This window comes from Benincasa hispida, chromosome 3 (assembly GCF_009727055.1).
Source record: "Benincasa hispida cultivar B227 chromosome 3, ASM972705v1, whole genome shotgun sequence".
Taxonomy (NCBI): Eukaryota; Viridiplantae; Streptophyta; class Magnoliopsida; order Cucurbitales; family Cucurbitaceae; genus Benincasa; species Benincasa hispida.
In genome coordinates, this window is record NC_052351.1 from 30962176 (window position 1) to 30982919 (window position 20744).

Genomic DNA, 20744 nt, shown 5'->3' on the forward strand with positions numbered 1-20744 from the left:
CGTTGAGCAAACTCAAGGTATCGCATACCGAGTGATCGTGTAATCAATGACTATGTGATGAGCATGCTAGCTACACAATCGTTTAGTGCGCGCGCCTTTTATTAAACGATGAGCATCAAATACTCTATATGCGATCGTTTACCTCCAGCATCCACGCGATCGAGCAACCAACGGTACATGATAAAGCAAACACTTTACCCTATGCTAAACGATCATTTAGTAAATACTACATGATCGGGCAGAACTTTTCTACACGATTGTTTAGTAAAAACTCAACTATCATTTACCTAAGGCTACACGATATGACCAACCTTTCATCTTCTTCCTCGATGAGAACCGCATCTCTATGCTTCGAAACTTCATCACGATCGACTCAACAAACTCAAACACTTTGAATTATAGACTTGATTGCTTGTTAATTATGCCCAAAAACGCAGGGGCCCTTATAAATTAACACTTTGTAATTTTTAAAGAAAGCTTGAAACAAAGGCAATTAACCCATAAGCATTCATCAATATCCATCCACAAGCGCATTTAACACATAAACGTAATGCAGATAACCCACCACGACTGTCAAAGAAGTTCAAAACATAAGCGAAATTTGGAATATCATAACAACCTGGCTCTGATACTAATTGAAGGAAACCAGACATGAAGATATCTATGAGTAGCAGAAGGATCATTCCAAATTTTATTCGAAATTGAACATAAACATTCACAGTCTTAAAACTGAAACTCACAGGCCATGCATAAAACGAAATTACAGCATGCTTACAAAGAATATCAAGAGATAGAGTATGCGTACTTTTGAAGAACCATTCTTTAAACTCCCTTGATCAAACTTCAAATGTCCAAGAACAGCAACCCAGCCCTCGAATGCAACGACCAGTGCAACACCATCACCAGCACGAACACAACAAACACAACGATCACGAACCAAACGAATGGCCTTCAGAATCTCGAAATCAATCGAGTTGAGTTAGGACACCACCACAATGGTTACCTTGGTATTCTTGGTGTGAGAATCCAGGAGTTGTGGGCTCTGTATGATCTTGGTTAGAGGAAGAGACAGGAGAACAACAATCGTGTAGATGATTGAGCAAGTGGGAAATAAGAAATGTCTATCGTATAGACGAAATGCTCAATCGTGTAGAAGATGGCAGCCTATCGTATAGACAAAGCCACGCGATCGTTTAGCTACGATCAGTTAAATGAACTATCGTATAGTTTAAGTCCACGATCGTTTAGTCTCTCTATTGCTATCGCTTAGTGAAACACTTTCACTTGATAGCTTCTCTGTGAGTTATTTCCAAAAGTAGTAAAAAATCTATAAATAGGAAAACATTTTTCCTTTTATCTCACGGTACCATAAAAACCATCAATAACCTCCCACTCAATTGGTTATTAGAGAAAAAGAGATAATTATCAAATAATTAATATTATTATAAATAAATATGATAACCAACTTACCATATTATATTTATAACCTATAGTTTTAATATTTCATCTCATGAAACATACATAAACCATAATTCTTTTTCTATTTTATGATACTTAATGTAAATCATATTTTAATCTTTCCACTTGATGTATCTCATACCAAATATATATATAATCTGAATTCTTCGTAATCAACATTTCAATCAACCCCAAGAACTGATTCTCAACTTGAATTCCATTGAGCTACTAAGGGACCTTATGGACCTGTAGCTTAAAGCTCCAACGGTATGTGATAACTGACTAAACTCTTCAGTCACAAGATCCACCATCCGTTAACTGTCGAGCACTCCACTAAATACCGACAGTTGTACTCTCCTTACTACATATGTATTTTTTGTCCATATCAATCGATCAACGGTGCGATAACCCTTCACATATCGCTCGTAAGTACAGCTGGACCAATTTACCGTTTTGCCCCTTTATTTACATCTAACTCCTTAAGTATCATTGATCCCTCTAATGAATATAAGTCATATTCCTACTATGACTGAGTCCTCTCTTCCAAAGAGAGACTGTGGCCACTATGTTCAAGACCCGAAATCAGCTCTTAAAGGAGCAATCTACCTACTTACCCCTGCTTCGGGGAAGAAGTGAATTCTGTCTTGTGTAACTAAGTTCTCAGCTCCTCAATCAGACAAATCCCCAAAAAGGTGGGATTGTTGAGTTGGCAATCTGGCCACTCTCACCCATACTAATCAAAGGACCACCCTCGAAGGCAGGAGTTCACAAAACACTCAGGATTAAGGTCATGTCACCTATGGTTGTTTAGATGAGATGTAAGTCTCAAGTATCAACGGCGTTATATAAAGAAACGAATCATCTCGTGGTCCGGTCTTATACAAACTCTTTGTATAGGACGCCCCGCTCACATGTCCCCACATGAATGTTGAGGATCAAACCATCTGTAATAGTTTACAACACTTGTAAACCTCTACAAAGTGGGTCGTATCCATAGTGTCACCAGGATAAGATATCCCTCCTATATCCTTATACTACAGACCTTTTTAGGTTATCACTTACGGCATGATCCACTTGTATGTCTCATATACATGTTTAAGTTTACATACAATAACCACAGATCTTTGTTTATTGGATATGAGTAAATGCAAAATAAAATAACTCTTATTTTATTCATAACAATGTGTACAATGTTTATAAACTACGAAACTCCAAGAGAATCAGGACACCAATCTCAATAAAAAGTACATTAGTTTGGAACTAAAATTATGATATAGCTTAGTAATAGTAGTAATAGTTCCAAAATTGTATGTAGAGAATATACTTTTACTAATGTACTTTTTAATTTTAGTTCCAAATAATGTACTTTAGATTTTAGTTCCAAACGCCCCCTCAATTTCATCCAATTTGCACTTTAAATTTAGATAAAAGATTCAATCTTAACGATAAACATTAAAAAGTATTGCAAGCTACTATTACTACTATTACTAAGCTATACCATACAATTTTGTATGCATTTAAAATTTGCATAAATTAAAAAAATCACTCATGAATAAATGTTTCATAAGCCAATTTTTGTAATCTACGGTATAATGGACCTCCAAGAAGTAGTAACTATACTAAAGGTGTTCACAACTACCCGACGTCAATTATTGCTAATACTAGAGTTGTTAACGACCATAGGAGTATAGAATACCCGCCACATCACACTAGACATAATATTAGGCAATTAGCATACTTTCGGCTAATCCATGAGTCTGATTTAAGTTATCGTGAAAGCACGTGAATGGATAGAAGATGTTTTTTCATTTTATATACTTTACTAAGGACAAGTGGCAGATTAGTAGGAACGGAAGTTGTAGATGTTGAAGAGATGGTCGCCATGTTCCTACATATCTTAGCCCATGATGTTAAGAATAGAGTAGTTCGTAGACAGTTCGTTAGGTCAAGTAAAACATTTTTTAGGCATTTCAACGCCGTTTTACAACTACATGAAGTACTGTTGAAAAAACTCTTGCCAATCACAACCTCCTATACAGATCCGAGATGGAGATGATTTGAAGTATAGTGAAACTAAACAAATATTGGTGCACTGTCCATGTCTAGTTTAGATAACTTATGTATATGAATATTTCATACGTTGTGTTCGCACAGGATTGTCTAGGTGCATTAGATGGTACATATATAAAGGTCAATGTGAGTGCCACTGATCGACCAAGGTACAGGACAAGGAAGGGTGAAATCGCCATGAATGTTCTTGGTGTTTGCGACACGAATGGCGATTTCGTGTTTGTCTTACCTCGGTGGGAAGGTTCTACAGCTGATTCTCGTGTTCTTAGAGATGCAATATCACAACCTAACGAATTGAAGGTTTCGAAGGGTATAACTTTTACACACAATTTTTTGTCGTACATCGTAGTACTCAACGATTATGATTTCAGATAATATGACATTGTATAAGGTATTATTATCTATGTGATGACGGGTACCCAAATGCGGAGGGCTTCTTGGCACCATATAGAGGAGAACGGTATCATCTTTCGGAATGGCGTGGAGGAGGGAATGCACCAACAACTACAAGAGAATTTTTTTAACATGAAACACTCTTCTGCGAGGAATGTCATCGAGAGGGCATTTGAGCTATTGAAAGGGAGATGGGCAATACTCCACGNAACACTCTTCTGCGAGGAATGTCATCGAGAGGGCATTTGAGCTATTGAAAGGGAGATGGGCAATACTCCACGGAAAATCATACTACCCGTGCAAGTCCAATCTCGGACGATCACGGCTTGTTGCCTTCTTCACAATCTTATTAATAAGGAGATGAATACTATTGAAATGCCCGATGACCTAGACGAGGTAGACTCACATTCTACTACCATTGGTGGGGACGAGATTAATTATATTGAAAGTTCAAATGAATGAACACAATGGAGAGATGAATTGGCACATAATATATTTTCTGACTGGGAGTTACATAATAATCAGTAGCTTCATGCTTAGTTTGTGACTTTTACAATGTAGTCTTTTAATTTCATGTATGCGATTTTGTAAATCAATTTCCAAATTTCTTAATATAATTAGATTTACTACCTTATACATTGTAAATAACACATCACTTGACAATTTCTTTCTTTACTGCTTAAATTGTACTACAGGTACATGTAGCAAGATAGAAAATTCTTTTAGAGCTCCAAAGCACACTTGGATGAGGGAGGAAGAGTCGAAGCTGGTGGAATGTTTGGTGACTTTGGTTGAATCTGGTGGATAGAGATCAGAAAACGGGACCTTTCGCCCTAGGTACCTGGCACAGTTACAGTGTATGATGGCTGATAAGATACCTGGCTATAGAATACAAGAGACTCCCACCATAGATTGTAGGATAAGGAGCCTTAAAAGAGCGTACCAAGCTATAGCAAAAATGCGATGACCGGCATGCAGCAGGTTCAATTGGAATGAAGAATTCCAATGCATTATTGTGGACAAAGAGACGTTCGATGGTTGGGTGAAGGTAAAATTTCATAAACATTTTTTTTCCATTCATCGTCACCTATTATATTGACCAATCATACTCTCCATATAAAGCCATCCTGCAGCAAAAGGGCTCCTGAATAAATCATTCCCATATTTTGATGACTTAGCCTATGTCTTCGGCAAGTACTGGGCAACTGGAGAAGGGGCAGAGACACCTGGTGACATGGCCTCAAATGTGCCAGGGCGTATGCATGAAGGTGCTCCTACCGGCAATTCACAGGAACATGACCTATCACAGGATGAGCTTGATGGAATCCCGACTGCACTTGGTTCCGAAGGAGGCAATTCATCAAGGGGTAGTAAGAGAAGGCGTTATGGATATTAGTCTGAGTTGGTTGAGGTTTTAAAAAATGTAATGGACTTTGCAAATGACCAACTGAAGTCCATGCTGGGTAGTCGAAAGAGCAACGTGCAACAAAGATTGAGCTACGTGCCAAGGTTGTGAATGAACTTAACGATATTCCAGAACTACAAACCCGACAGAAGGTGAAGCTTATGAATATCATATTCTACAATGTGCATAATACGAAGAGTTTTTTGTCTATTCCAGTGGATATGAAACTGGAGTATTGTGAGCTTCTTCTTGTAGACAACGCCTAATCATTTTCATCACCTGCTTTTCCATGTTTAATTTGGCCATATCTAAATTATGACTTGTACTTCATATTATTTTTTATGTTTCACTCCGTACTATTTCATGGACATGAATGTGATTTGGTTTTCTTTTTTTGCTATTTGAGAAATTTCTCTATCTCTACATACATTGATGTGTTGACCAATGATTAATATCCTTTAAAGAGAACGGAATTGCATTTGTTGCATGCTCACAAAGTTTGATACGTCAAACAAGGTTAAAATTGGTGGAATGGACTATGCAACGTTCAACATATTTTATACAAATTGGTGGAACAAACAATTTTATTTAGGTTCGTAAAAATATGATATTTCATTTAATTTTTTTAAAATTAATTGTGATAAATACTAAAATAACATGCATTTAGTTTACATACTGTTATAACCGACTATTATAATAATCTGCACCCCAAACACAAATTATTATAACCCAGCCTATAATAACCTGCACAACAAACATAGACTATTATACCACAAACTACAATAACCTACACTCCAAACATAGACTAAAATAATCTGCATCCCAAACACAGACTACTCTAATCCACAGACTATTATAAACACTGACTGTTATAACTCATTCAACACTCCAAATGCCCCCAAACATTGTAACCCCATTTTGTTTATACTCTAAGTATAGACTTTGTAATTCCACATATATTTTAACTCCATACTATAAAACTCAAAAAGCTGCCCCTCTTTTTTTTTTCAGAAAGAAGGGGAAAAAAACAATAGTAGTAAGCCTTTTTTTTCCAAGTACAGGTAATGTGAAGAGGTATGGAGACTCGAAGCTTCAAGAAAAAAATGAGAAACTAAGACTATATATATATATATATTTCTTGAGTTTGAACATGTGAGGAAAATATATAAAGAAAACATACCTTCTATATTGGGTGACAATATTATGAATTTAAACAAAAATGGGACATGTTTGAGGCTTTGTTTATTTACCTGTATATTATTATTATTGTTACTATTAAGTTTAATAATGGATCGAATTAGTAACCTTTAATAGAATACTATTAAATTAAATAATTTTTTGTTCAGACTAATTGCTCCGTGTCCCTATCTATGCTTTTAAGTTCTTCATTTTTTTTAACCAAAATCATTTTAAACATTCCTTTTCGCCTTTCAAACCACGAAATCTCCCACTACACTTTATTCAAAACATTTGATAAAATTCGTTTTCAGATTCAGCTCAACTTTCCAATAACATACATGATGTAAAGAAGGAATCACATATGAAACCAAAGTGATCTAATATCAAGTCCAAGAACTTATTTATTCAGTAAATGGTGACTGGAAAGAAGCCTTTAAACCTTGGATGCAAAGGAGATGCCTTCCTTAAGGAGTAGATCTGAGTTCTCAACTGATGGTTGAATCCTAGCAACTTTGGCAATGGCCTTGTTTTCTTCGGGACTCCCACTCTCTAAGAAAGCTCCCACAACCTTTCCATCTTTAATCCAATATGATCCGAACTTGTGACTCGCTGAATCAGGACTGTTGTCTCCGAACAAGACTGTTTCACCAACATTATCCCCATAAAACTGCCACGACAAATCGAAGGATCGAGAGTAGAAGTATGGAAGATAGTCATACTCTTCAATGGCTTTGCCCTCTTCACTCGCCTTGATGGCCTACCATAAAATGATAAAACTTTTAAGGTCCTAAACAAAGAGCATTTTGACAACATATTGATATTTCTAATGTGTGTGTTTGAGGGAGGGAGGNCTTGCTCTGCTGATTTGCGAGAATGGTCAACATGCTCAACTCTTCTCAGCTCATTGTAAAGCTTCAGAGGAAACGTAGCGACATCGCCCACGGCATATACATCAGGAACGCTCGTCCTGAAGAATCCATCAGTCTGCAAGAAAAGGAGAAAACTGCCGAGTAAATTGTATCAGTTGTAACTTGTTAATCTTGGTCGTTACATTCACCTTAATGCCTCCTTTTTCTTCAATGACTTGGCCTTTGAATAAGCTTGTCAGCGGCCGTGCACCAACACCAACAACAACAATGTCAGCTTCTAAAACCCTGCCATCTTTAAGTTTTACTTCCTTAACCTGAACGACATTCGATAACGCATACGACCTCAGTCACATTACAAATTGTTAAATCACCGATTGACTCAAAAGCTTAAACCAACGGATGAAGGTAAATTTAATATTATGTCATCTAGCACTCCCCCTCACTTGTGGACTTAAAATATGAAAAAAATCTGACAAGTGAAAATTAATATTAATTGGAAAGAAAATAACATAGCAAGAATTTGAACATAAGCACTTCATCAACCACCTGATCTGATGCTATGTTAAATCCTTGATTAACCTAAAAACTTAAGCTAACGGATGAAAGTAAATTTAATATTATAACATCTAACACAAATGCCTTTAATCAGGTGGGAGTTGGAAATGATGGTGCTCGTAGATTGTACCTCTCCTTTATCATCAACAGTGAAGCCTACAGCAACTGTTCCTTTAATGATTGTGATTCCTTTTTTTGCATAATAACCTTCATAGAAAGCAGCTATTTCTGGAGTGAACAGCCTAGGCACTGCAAGAATAGAATTGATTGATATTGTAAAAGTTGAGAACGGAGAGAACATTGTCATGGGAATGTAAAGCAAGAGGAAGAAAAGATAAAGACTACGAATTGTAAGAAATCTACTTACTGCACCATGGTTCAGGATAAACCATGCTGACTTCAAAGTTGTTTATTCTCAACGCTGCACCAAGCTCAAGGCCTATGTATCCTCCTCCAACAACAACCACTTTTCCATTTTTCTTTGCTTTGATTGCTTCAACTAGCTGATCGGCATCATCAATTTCTCTCAAATAGAAAATGTTTTTGGCATCAGCTCCTTGAACTCCAAAGTCGGACAATTTTATAACCTTCAAGCAACAGGCAAGTTAAAGTCAGATATATGGGAATCAAGAAGAAGATAAATTAGAATGTTCTCGCAAAAAAGAAGGATGAATACTCACAGTAGAACCAGTAGCAATAATCAATTTTTCGTACTTAAAAATTTTCCCATGAGCACTTCTGAGTCTCTTGGCAGAAAGATTTGCTTCAACAATTTCTGTACTAAGAATCAACTCGATCCCTGCAGTTATTGATAGGTTAGGTAGTCATTGAAACTCTGCTGAGTGAAGGAATGTCAACAATTAAATGATAAGAGAGGAAGTAAGATCACCTTTTTCCTTGTACCACTCAGGAAGCAGCCTCTCCCCTCCACTTCCTACACAAACATGGAACCCTGGTAATCTAGCAGGTGCTGCAAAACCAAATAACTATGAGATGGAAACATGCACCCATTTGGAAAATCTTTATCCTGCACATTGAAGTGGAAGAAAGAACGATGATGACATATAATTCAAGTTCAGTCGAAAGCAACTCACACTCAGGAAAGAGATAGGCTTTGCTAAGAGCTGGACGCTCATAAGGAGCAACCTGAGAGTAGGAAAGATGCACATAATAACCAAGGGGTTGAAAGCATTGATGCCAAATGGCTACTGAAGAGACCTCATAATCAATATAACATACATAATTATTGCTTTTTTCATTATCAATTGGTTTTAAGATGAAACCTCATATTTATCTAATATGGTTTTACAACCCATGTATCCCAAAGGGGTATTAGGTAAAAACAAAATGGGATCCAACCCACTAATAGTGAAGAGACCTCGTACCTTTTATTAAGATACATAAGTCCTTACTCCTCTTATTATCAGGTAATTTTGAGATGAAAGCCATGTTTATCTAATATTAAACCAAGTAATTCATTCCCTTTAATGGAAGGATAATCTTAACAAGTGTTTCATTAGATACAAATAATTTCCAATAAGTGATATTTGAAACTATAAAAGGCCTTGCTCAAACATGAGTCAAACAGGGATATGAAAACGTACCGCCTCCTTGGATATAATTGCCAACTCTCCTGCATTGAGTCCCTGTTTAACGAATTCCCTAGCAGCATATCCCTGTATAGCCACAAAAATCCCTAAGAAGACGAAGAAGAAATGACGAGTAGCATATAAGAAGACCAAATTGTACGACAGAGTTCAATCAAACATCGGTTTGGGTTAAATTGTTTTATAGAATTCCTGAAATTTGTTGGATTTTATATAATTCATTGTTCTTCCACATTTCTGCACCATATTTGTTCGTTGAAATGAAAAGGCATAAACTAAACTAACAAATGTCAAAAACGAAGAAAATGAGGAGGAGTTAAGAAAAAACACTTACAGCGGCAACGCCACCACCGACGATCGCATATTTGAAGGTCTTATCATCTGCCATTGCTAAATGTAAATGGAGAAGGAGCTACGTTTGGTGGGAAATTGGTGCAACATTTATCCAGGGACAAAAATAAAAGGATGATTTCAGTTTGACGTGGCACTCCCTTTGCCGTTCATCGCTACCAACTACACATTTTTCCAAAAATCTCCGTACTTAATTCCACGCATCCCATGTTTTTGTTTTTGGATAAGAGTCGGAAACAAATAAATAAAAAAGTAAAAATATAGTTGATGCATCAGTGCTACGAGCTCTTCTTAGGGTTGGTAACAACGTCGACGACGGGGCTCTCCGTCCCCGTCTCCGTCTCTGATGGGAGAATTTATCTATTATGGGCTAATATCAACTAAATTAGGATTGGATTTAGATATAGACACATTAGTTAGGTTAGAATAGGCTAAATTAAAAGTTAGATTAAATATAAAAAAGTTAAATATCTAGTATATATATATATATATGTATTTTAAAATCTAATCGGAATTGAGGATATCCTCCCGGTCTTTGTACGGGATTCTAAAAAGGTTCTCGATTTGTCCCCCATCCCCGATCAAACCAAGGACTCTTTACGAGGAATTTTGTCAACTCTAGCCCTTGTCGTTATGCAGTATTTGGAGCGTTAGTTGAGTTATAAAGCAATATGTTTGCTAATAAAGTTTGTTTTGAAACGTAGAATTGTAAGATCGAGTTCATCTTTATATGTGTAAGATAGAGTAAGAGAAAATAATCGAATTTCTCAATAAATGTACAAACTTTAATTTTGTTTACTATTGAAGTTGAGTTGTTTAGCATCGACTTATTAAATTAGCACTCCATTTATATCAAATTACACCATAAAAATTTGTGCTGTTTCAGTTTCATTGTTTTTCTTTTATACTAGGTCACAACCCATTTGATATATGTGATATTTATCATTTTAGTATTAAAAAATGAAAGGTTAAAAAGTTATACACTACTTAACAAAATAGCATTACTTACATTGTTTGATCTGCACAATTGTAAATATCTGTCAAAAAAAAAAAAACAAAATAGGAATTTATGAATATTTAAAGGGCAAAGGACATGATTGTCCATTTAAGTATATCTCCACAATTAGATCAGGATGTTTCTTATGTATGGTTTAAATCATATTCATGCATAAAACAATACATCGCTTCATCGTGTAACCACTTTAACTCGAACATTCTTTAATTATTTGGTCAAGCATATTTCCACATTTAGATTCTATGTTTCAGATTGATGGTCTAGATCACACCATACTTAAAAAATCTACCACTTCGACTTGAATTGTTATACCAAAATCTATTCAAATATATATCCACTATTAGATTGTGATATTTTAATTTTGTAATTTAGATCACACCTACACGAAAAGAATACATCACTTTACACCTAACTACTTAATTTGACCTGAATTGTAATAAAGGACAAAATTATTCCCAACATGCCAATGATTTTGATAAATGTTATGAAACAAATTCAAATGTAATTAATTTATATAATGGGATTATTCTAGGAGCCAAGATTTGGAAGCAAATGCTACAACTTTGGGATGGGCCCAAAATCTTTTGAATTGAATGGGCCTAAGAGGCTAGATGAAAAGAAATTGGTGTAAATGACCAATTCCAAGAACAAAACCCAAGTTGGATCCTTAGCCCATTTGAAGGTTTATGTGGCAATAGCATTGGGATCCAAAAAATAGTTAGTCCATTAGGGTAGACAGAAGAATAATAAAGAAAAGTGAGATATGTTTTAGTTGGATTTTTTGTTTTTTGAAAATATTTTTGGAGTTGGATTTGAGAGTATTTTAAATGCATTAATGATAGAATTAGGGGAGACACAAAACCTAGAAACATTCCATTTAAAACCATAAAGAAGAAAAGTCAATGGAATTGAGATATGGACAAAATGAGCTACAAATTTTTCCCACATATATTAGTGATGGCTCTATAAATTATACCCTAATAAATAATGATGCCCATTGTTTGTGGGTAGCATGCATGTACCCAATGTAATGTTGTACATGTTCAATTTCTTTTAAAGAAACATAATTAACTTTTTTTAATTATTTTTAAATATATATGGATCTGTTAAAAAACTATTTTGGTCATACCTTCTCTCAATCTTCTCCTAACTTATATCTTTAAACCAGCCCGTACGATAACTTTAAAGTTAATTTTCATTAAAAGTAGTAATAATAATAATTTAAGAATAAGATACATTGTGAACATATTTCTAAAATTTCTCCAATAGTCCTTTACATTTCTTTCCTGAAAATAAAAGGATGCACTCTTGAATTTTAAGAGTGGTATCAATCTAATCCTTAAACTTTAAGGGTCGTATCAATTTAAATCTCAAACTAATAATTGTATCAATTTAAAAATTGAAGTTTTATAAGTGTATCAATTTAAATTCTAGACTTTCATAAGTATATCAATTTCAATCCTAATTTTTCATAATTGTATCAAAATAGAACATAATTGAATGTTTAAATTAATAGAATTATAAAAGTTTGGGGTTTAAATTGATACACTTGTAAAAATTTCAAATTTAAATTGATTCAATTATTAATTTAGAATTTAAAATGATACAACTCCCAGGTTTCAGGGTTTAAAATTGATACAACTATTAGTTTAAGGTTTAAATTTATGCAACTCTCAAATTTAGGGATATAAATTGAAATTTTCCAAAAAAAAATAATAATAAGTTAAGATATATTGACAATAAGAATTACTTTGAGATTTGTTGAAGGATAAAACCCAAAACTCATGTCAATTGGGTTTTAAAATTGGGTTGTTTTTAAATATAGAAAAATGAATCAAAATATAACAAAATTTTAGAACTATATGTTGTTCTATCAGTGTCTACCAATGACATTGATAGACACTAATAGAAGTCTATCAGTGTCTATCAACATTTATCCTTCATAGTTCTAAAATTTTATTATGTCTTGTAAATATTTTCAACCGTTTTACCATTTAAAATAATTTTCCTTTAAAATTTATTGATTAATAACATATTGAATTTTAAAAGGGATAGTTTTAAATATAGGAAAATGGGCGAACTTATTTACAAATATAATAAAATGTCACTATCTATTAATAACCGACACCAATAGATTAGTGTTTATTACTGTCACTAATAAATGTTTATCAGTTTCTATCATTGAAAGATAGTGACGTTTTGTTATATTTGAAAATACTTTCAGCAGTCATGTTATCCTCTTAAAGAATGAACTTTCATGTAACAAACAAAAATATTAAATTTTTGTTTGAAATTCAGGACAAAAACCTATAAACCAGAGGAATAATCAGGTATATAAAAGTACACTATCATTTGGAAAAATAGCAAAAGGCGAGATTCTTTCGAATTAATGCAAAATGCATAAATGTCACGTGAATCCAATTTTCTGAAATCCTAAAATGCCTTAATCGTTCCTTTTTATTGCAATATTATTAATTCGACATCTGTATCGATGAGACTGTAATTAATTACTCAACTATATATCCCAGTAAACTTTCAACATCAACTAAGATCATCATTTCAAGTGGATAATTTGTCATAAATCTCGCGGTTTAATAGTTGTTTTGAATTTTCCATCAGATTTAATAATTGTTTGGAATTTTTGAATCTTGTACCTCAACTAATTTGCAAGTCTAGTTTTGAAATTTAAAATATCTTAGCATATTAATTATTCTATATGAGATTTGTTATTTTTATTATACTTTCCATAATCTTAATCAAGATTCACGGGTTTTAAATTATTTTGAACGTTGTATTTATTATCCTTTTGTTTCAAACATAAAATATTAGAATACATTACGTAGCGCTAACTTTCTTCATCCTTTGTAGTGGATGTTTTCTTATTATGGTTGTTCAACGATTAAGAGTTTTATTCAATGGTAAGTGGAATGAAAATAATCACTCCCTAGCTTTCATCATCCTCTGTGGTGAACGTTTTCTTATTATGGTTGTTCAATGATTAAAAGTTTTGTTGAATGGTAAGTGGTTGATTTATTGAAGTTTTCGTTGTTTCTAACACATCTTTTTCAATTTTCATCTTTTTTTACTGATTTTATTTTCTGTCTCAATCGACGACAAGTCTACTATGAAGGTTTGACTGCATAGATGAAAGACTTGACTTAATTAATCATCGATCAAGAGTTCAAGTCGCAAAGTTATTTTTTTCCAAAGGGATTCCTATCGAGCTCTTGTGAAAAGATAGGCCAAGCATATGGACGGTGTTGATATTAACTCTTGGGGGTCTTAAACCCACCTTGACAGATTCCATCAAGGAATGATGTACCTTTTTCGAATATCGTTTGTTGGACATAGTTTACTAATTACAGTGTATCAAATGTAAATATTTCATCGGTCCCCAAAAACTTTCAAAAGACTTTTTATGACTACATAACCTCATCTGAATGATAGCATAATTGATTTTTTCCTTTGCACGTTTCTTTTATCATACATCTTTATTTTCTCCTAAAATATCTCTCATATTTTAAATTATAAAATCATATTGTTGTTTTTTTTCAAATATCAAAACTAAACCATTTTTTTCAAATATCATTTTATTTATTTGTTCTGATTTTTTTTTTTTTATCTTATTTCAACTTAGTTTATGTTTTTGCATTTTGATTTTTTTAGTTAATTTGAATGTATACAATCAAATATAAGGTCTTTTTTTAATTAGTTTGAAAAATCTAGAGCGACGAGTGAAAACAGACCAATCACATTTAAAGTAGTAGGGTAGAGGAAATTATAGCTCCGATAATAGACTCAGAGACAGTGATTTTATTCACAATAACATCATTGTTAGGAGTTGAGATCGGCGACGGAGTCTATGTCGGAGGAGAAGGAGCCGAAATTGAAGCCGATGGTGAAGTATTGGTGGAAGGAGAGGGAGCCACACCCGACGGAGTAAGGGATGAAGATAAAATTCAAGTTAGAGGTGTTGCCACTGTTGTTGGTAGAGGAATCAATTTTAGAGAGGAAAAGAACGGCAGCTTGATTGGAGAAGAGGTCGATGTAATACTCAGAGCATGGCCAACCGATAGTCTCTAGATATTTGTTTTAATTACAGTGTCATTAAAAATATTTCTTAATAAGTCAATTGCAATATTATTTGTATGGTTGGGGATAGTTTAGACTTTTACAAATTCGTTTACTTTTTATTTTTAGTTCATTTTGTCATTTTTACAAATAAAATGTTGATTTGCTATTTTGACAAATGAAAAGTTAAAATTTATCATTCTTTTTGTTAGGTCTAAAACAAACCAAATTGCCAAAAACAATTTGGGTACAATTTAATCTTTGTGTAATACAAATTACACCAAATAAAAATCTATCATGTGAACCTCTTTATTTCCCCTAAACAAATCTTCCCTAGAGAGTAATCGGAGAAAAATGATATGAAACAGTGTAAAATGTGAAGGCATTTCATAAGTCATAAAGGGAGGACAGTGGGAAGGCGGCACTAAATTAAATGAATACAATTGAATTATGAACTCTTTTTTGATAAAATAGTTGACAGAGAGATAAAGCAATCATATAATAAAATAAAAGTGCAACATTATTTATCAAAATCGGGAGAAGATTGAAACTCAGAAAAGAAGGAAAACTGACTTCACATTAATATTGGTGACTTTCCCTTTGGAAAAAAAGCAATTCAAAAGGACCACCACTCTTCATATTCGCATCCTTTTCTTTCATTTGGGAAATTAAGATCGATGAGAATAAAAAATGGCTTTGTTTGGTTGTACATATAAATACTATCTGAATTCTATGAGAACAAATTATCTTTGTATTTAATTTGTAAAATTAATTGCGACAACTCTATAAAATTTTACAATTCAAAATTTTGAGAAAAATAATTATTTAACAATCAAATAATAATGATAATAATAAAATTATTAATTATAAGTATTTGTAAAACGAGTAATTTATAATTAAAGTTACTAGAATAATGAACAATTATAAAGTATTAAATTATACCAAATTTACCTTTTAAAAATTAATTTACACCACCATAATAATTTTAAACCAAATAATTTGATTTAATCTTCATTCATATAATTTATGAATAGCATGAGAATAAAATGAAAAGAAGTAAAATAATAAAATGAAAAATGAGTAATAAATAAAATGAAGAAGGGAAAAGTAAATATATTAAAGAAAAAATAGAAAAGAAAAACATGTAAAATTTTAAAAGAAAATGATTAAAAAGGTTGAAATAATAAATAGAAAAAAAAACATATGGAAAGAGGGAAAAAAAAGAAGAAGAACAAAAAATCCACGAGTTTTTCAACCAAAGAATGATTTTATATATCTATGTTAATTCTTTCCATCTATTCTCTCAAATGAAATGACATATTTGGATTTTTCAACTTACAAATATTATTTATATTGTGGTTTCGATTTGGCCTAATTTATAGAGGATGGAACTATAATCATAGTAAAAAAAAACATTTTGATAAAGGAGTAAGATGGATGACCTAAAATATAATTAATTATGGATGTATAAGAACAGATTAATTGAGGAAATAATGGTAGATAAAAATAATTCGAATCTAAGCCTAACTAGTCCCTAACTTTGATGTAAAAATAGGATAAAAATGAAATGGTATATAGTGTAGGTAGAGAGAGATAGAGAGAGACATCTTATCTATCTATCCCTCTCTTTCAACTTTCAAGCTTTTCTGTGACTTAGTTTTTAGTGGAAATTGACAAGTTTACAACTATCTCTTTCATGGTGGGCATAGCATGTGATAGTGATGGTTTTTTCTGCCTCATAATTATTGTACAATCTCTCCTCTTATATATATATATATATATTATGTATACCCTATGCCCTATGATTTTCTTTTTTGCTTTTCCCTTTCAAAATTTCTTTGCATTTCCTTTAGCTACATTTACTGACTGAGATTTGGGATGGTCCTTCCAAAGGAATACTCTCCTCCTCCGTCACTTTGCTTTCTCACATCTCTAATTAATAATCATTGGATCCAAATTTCAAATCCAATTACTTTTTCGACTATTCGAAAATATTTACTTTCGTAATATATATTGTTTCCATTCTTATTAAAAAGTGTATTTTATCGATTAATGTTTTGATGTTACTAGATATACATTTTACTTCATTCTTAAATGATGCTGATGTGACTTACGATGATGACAATAATACTCATAAAAATATTTTCATAATAGTTATTTAACTTTTATGTACTGATTCTTAATACATTATTTAATAGCTATGAAGTACGTATGTTTCATGTGAGGCAAAAAAATCTGTGTCAGACACGTATCAGATATTGATATACTTTTCAAATACGCATATTTGACACGCGATTTGACTTATTTATTTTTACGCTTACCATTGTTTAAAAAAAAATAAACAACTCATCTAATCTTTTCTCATTTAAAAGTAGGCAACCTATTTAAATAGCTCATTACTCGAGACCAAAACTAAAAGAAAAATAAAAATAAAAGACATTACCCTGAATCATCCAATCTTCATTTTCACGTTTGAGTCCCCATATAGTCCACCAAAAGATAACCTACTTGAATATCTTAAACAATTCAACGAATCTTCTAATATTTTTCTTCTTCTCTAATCAAAATGAATCACTTTTCTATTGTATTTTATTGACTATTTTACTTTAACATCTTAGATTTTGCTTTTTGTATTACAGTGTTTGTATTGTATTTTGTCATATTATCATTAACTTGTATGTTAAGTTTATCTATTTCTTAGATTTTTGTAAGAAAAACAATATCTTCAACATATCAATATTCTTATTTTAAAAAAAATTGTCGAATAACCGCATCCTATTATATCTGTATCTCGTATCTGTATCCGTTTCTTTGCTTCATAGTTTAATAGTCTAAACAATCTTGATACATTAAGATATTTTACTGCCTAAATTATGTTAAAAGTCAACTTTCTACAAATACATTTTTCTTAAAATGTTCTTTAAAGCATTTTTTTATGTCGGAGTTGTTGGACAGTTTTTTTTAAAGGTTAGATTGTTGCTACACAAATGATTAGATACTAGTTTTACACATATATATTTTAATTACTTGGTCGGTTCTGTTAGAGAAAATGCCACATCAGCAATCAAGGAGGAGTAAGAAGACACATCAACTGAAGGTTGCCATGTCACCGTGGAGAGTCATGAAGAATTATTCCCTTTAGTACTCCAAAATTTCTATTAAGATTGGTGATAACAAACAAATATTCCTTCTTCATGTATTAGACCATGTGTCCTCATTTCATTAGTTGTCTAGTATATAATTTTTTAATTCTTTGAATCCCTAAAATAGGGATCAATGTATAAAACCGGTATGCTGTCCTTTTTCAATGAAATACAGAATACAAAGAGGCAAAGCCAATATCACTTTGTCTATCGCTTAGTAAATTTGACTTCATCGTGTACAATGATAAGCTAAACGATTGAATACATCATTCATCGTTTAGCGCCTATAGTCCATCGCATACAACGAAAGGATAGACGGCAGCCTCCATCGTGTAGTGCTAACGCCCTATCGTTTAGTACGACAAAGGTAAACGATACTACTATCGCTTAGTAAGACAAGGTAGACGATAAGATAAGCGATATCACTATCGCTTAGTTTCCGAGACTCCATTGCTTAGTACGATAAGGTAAGTGATACCACTATCGCTTAGTATCCAAGGCTCTGTCGCTTAGTACGATAAGGTAAACGATAAGTTTATCTCTCATCGTTTAACCGTGTGACTCGATCGTACACAACGAAGAGGTAAACGATACCGTTTCCATCTCTTTATATTTTCTAACTTATTCCTCTTATAGCGTGGCAAAACTGACGATGCGAGATGAACTGGAAGTCGGGTTATGGTGCCTAAGCGCGACATGATATGCTCTCAAAAAGTCTGTCAACCGTGTTGCCTCTATATAATACTTGAATGAATGATGCTCGCTCCCTGTGTCGATGAATATTTTATTATTAAATATTAAAAAATTAATAATATGGTTGGAGGTGACAAAAATTCTACCCAAATGCTCAACGTATAACTAACTTGTGTTGTCATCTTATTTAAGCCCATGCACACATAAATACATTTTATTAGTTTTACGAACCATTGCAATTTACAAAATTTCTAAAATTGGAAATCAAACACTTTAATCCCTCTTTTAACCGTTCTTTCATCTATAAGTTTCTATATTATATTATCCAATTTCTAATTATATTTTAAACAATCACGTCAGGTTTTGATTAAAAAAAAATTCAAATAGTTCTTTTAGATATGTGAAAATCATAACAGAAATCTAAGTGACAAATAAACATAAATTTTCTAAAACAAATTTTTTATCCAACATGACTTTAATTATTGCATGAAGCTTCCCATCCCTTTAAACATTAAAAAAAATATATATAATAATATTGGTTATCTTCGATCAAAATATGCATATTGACATGGAAAGAAAAACTTAAATTCTTTAAATGGAATCCCAGCAATTAAAATAAGATTGAGATATTAATAATTATGGGAAGTGCAAACCTAACTTTAATAAATACAAATCATATTATTGTGGGTTTGTTTTATAAAGTGAGGTGCACGTAACATATTTTAATGCGGCTATACGATAATATCCTCGTGTTTATGTTATTAATAAAAACTCACCTACCTAAATTGAAGAATAAAGTGAAAATTACTTCCCTTGTTTTGGAAGCAAATATGTGACGCAATTCTCGCCCTTGCCTCAACCCAACTATATCTTCATCGAAAATAATTGATATTTTTCTTTTTATTGGTTACAACTTTTCATTATCTTGATAGAAGTTTGATGTATCTCTTTATTTTTCATCTTCAAATAATTCTTTAATTTCTCTTTAGAATAGTTATCATCTTTATATGAAAAGACCCGTTTAATTTTATTATCATCTATACGTCATGTATAAATTTAACATACAACTACTTAAAGGGTAAATAATAATAATAAATGGTAAGAATAATATAAAAGGGTTAAATTACGTGTACAGTCCCTGGATTTAAAAGCTTATCGAAAAGATATTTCAATTTTTGAAAACTGTCTAATAAATTATTAAATTTTGTATTCTATCTACCAGTTAAATTTTTTGAAACTTGAATTTTATTTTTTAAAAAATTAAAATTTTAATCTCATTTAAGATTGCGTTTGCGAGAATAGAAAGTGGTTGTGGTAGAACCTTAACGAGGTTGTTTGATAAATTCGATTATTTATTAATTCGTTTTTCAAATTACTCTGATGTTCCAAATCACACTCATATCAGCTTTTGAATTCAATTTCCCAAAAATATTATATTCTCTAACTAATTTTTAAAAAATGACAAAATGTCTATTCACTTTTTAATTTTTAATACAATTCTTTTTGTCTAACTTTTATCAAATAACTTAGGTGGAAGTAAAGTTTATTTAAATTTAAAACATTAAAAATGTTAAAATAGTCATATTACTGTAAGTTTAAAACAAAGTATGGATATATAATTGAAATAACTAAATCATAACAATTTAATATTAAATTTATTAATTTTCGAGTTTAAAATTGAAATTTACTCAACAGTATTTTGAAATTATTATCAATAATTATTTTGAAAATTAAAGCAATTCTGATTAAGCTTTAATGTCTTGATTTATTAATTAAAAATATGGAATATATCATATAACTATTAAACACAACATTAAATGTCTAATGACATTGACTTTTTTTTATAATTTGGATAGGAAATTAAAAGTTTAAAACTTCAAGTATAACTAAAATCACAATTTTTTAAAAAAGAAAAAAGAAAAAAGAAGGAAATAA

General features: G+C 32.1%; 1 protein-coding gene across 1 annotated transcript; it reads right to left on the bottom strand.

The window, feature by feature from the left end:
- Positions 1-6746: 6746 nt before the first annotated feature.
- On the bottom strand, positions 6747-10030 carry LOC120074691 (monodehydroascorbate reductase, seedling isozyme). Its single transcript, XM_039027906.1, has 10 exons — positions 9871-10030; positions 9534-9605; positions 9024-9075; positions 8819-8899; positions 8610-8728; positions 8297-8516; positions 8060-8178; positions 7563-7688; positions 7351-7489; positions 6747-7264 (listed from the first exon to the last, which is right to left on the bottom strand). Exons 1-10 carry the CDS (start codon positions 9922-9924, stop codon positions 6939-6941), a joined length of 1308 nt encoding a protein of 435 aa, XP_038883834.1. The 5' UTR covers positions 9925-10030; the 3' UTR covers positions 6747-6938.
- Between the last annotated feature and the right edge of the window lie 10714 nt (positions 10031-20744).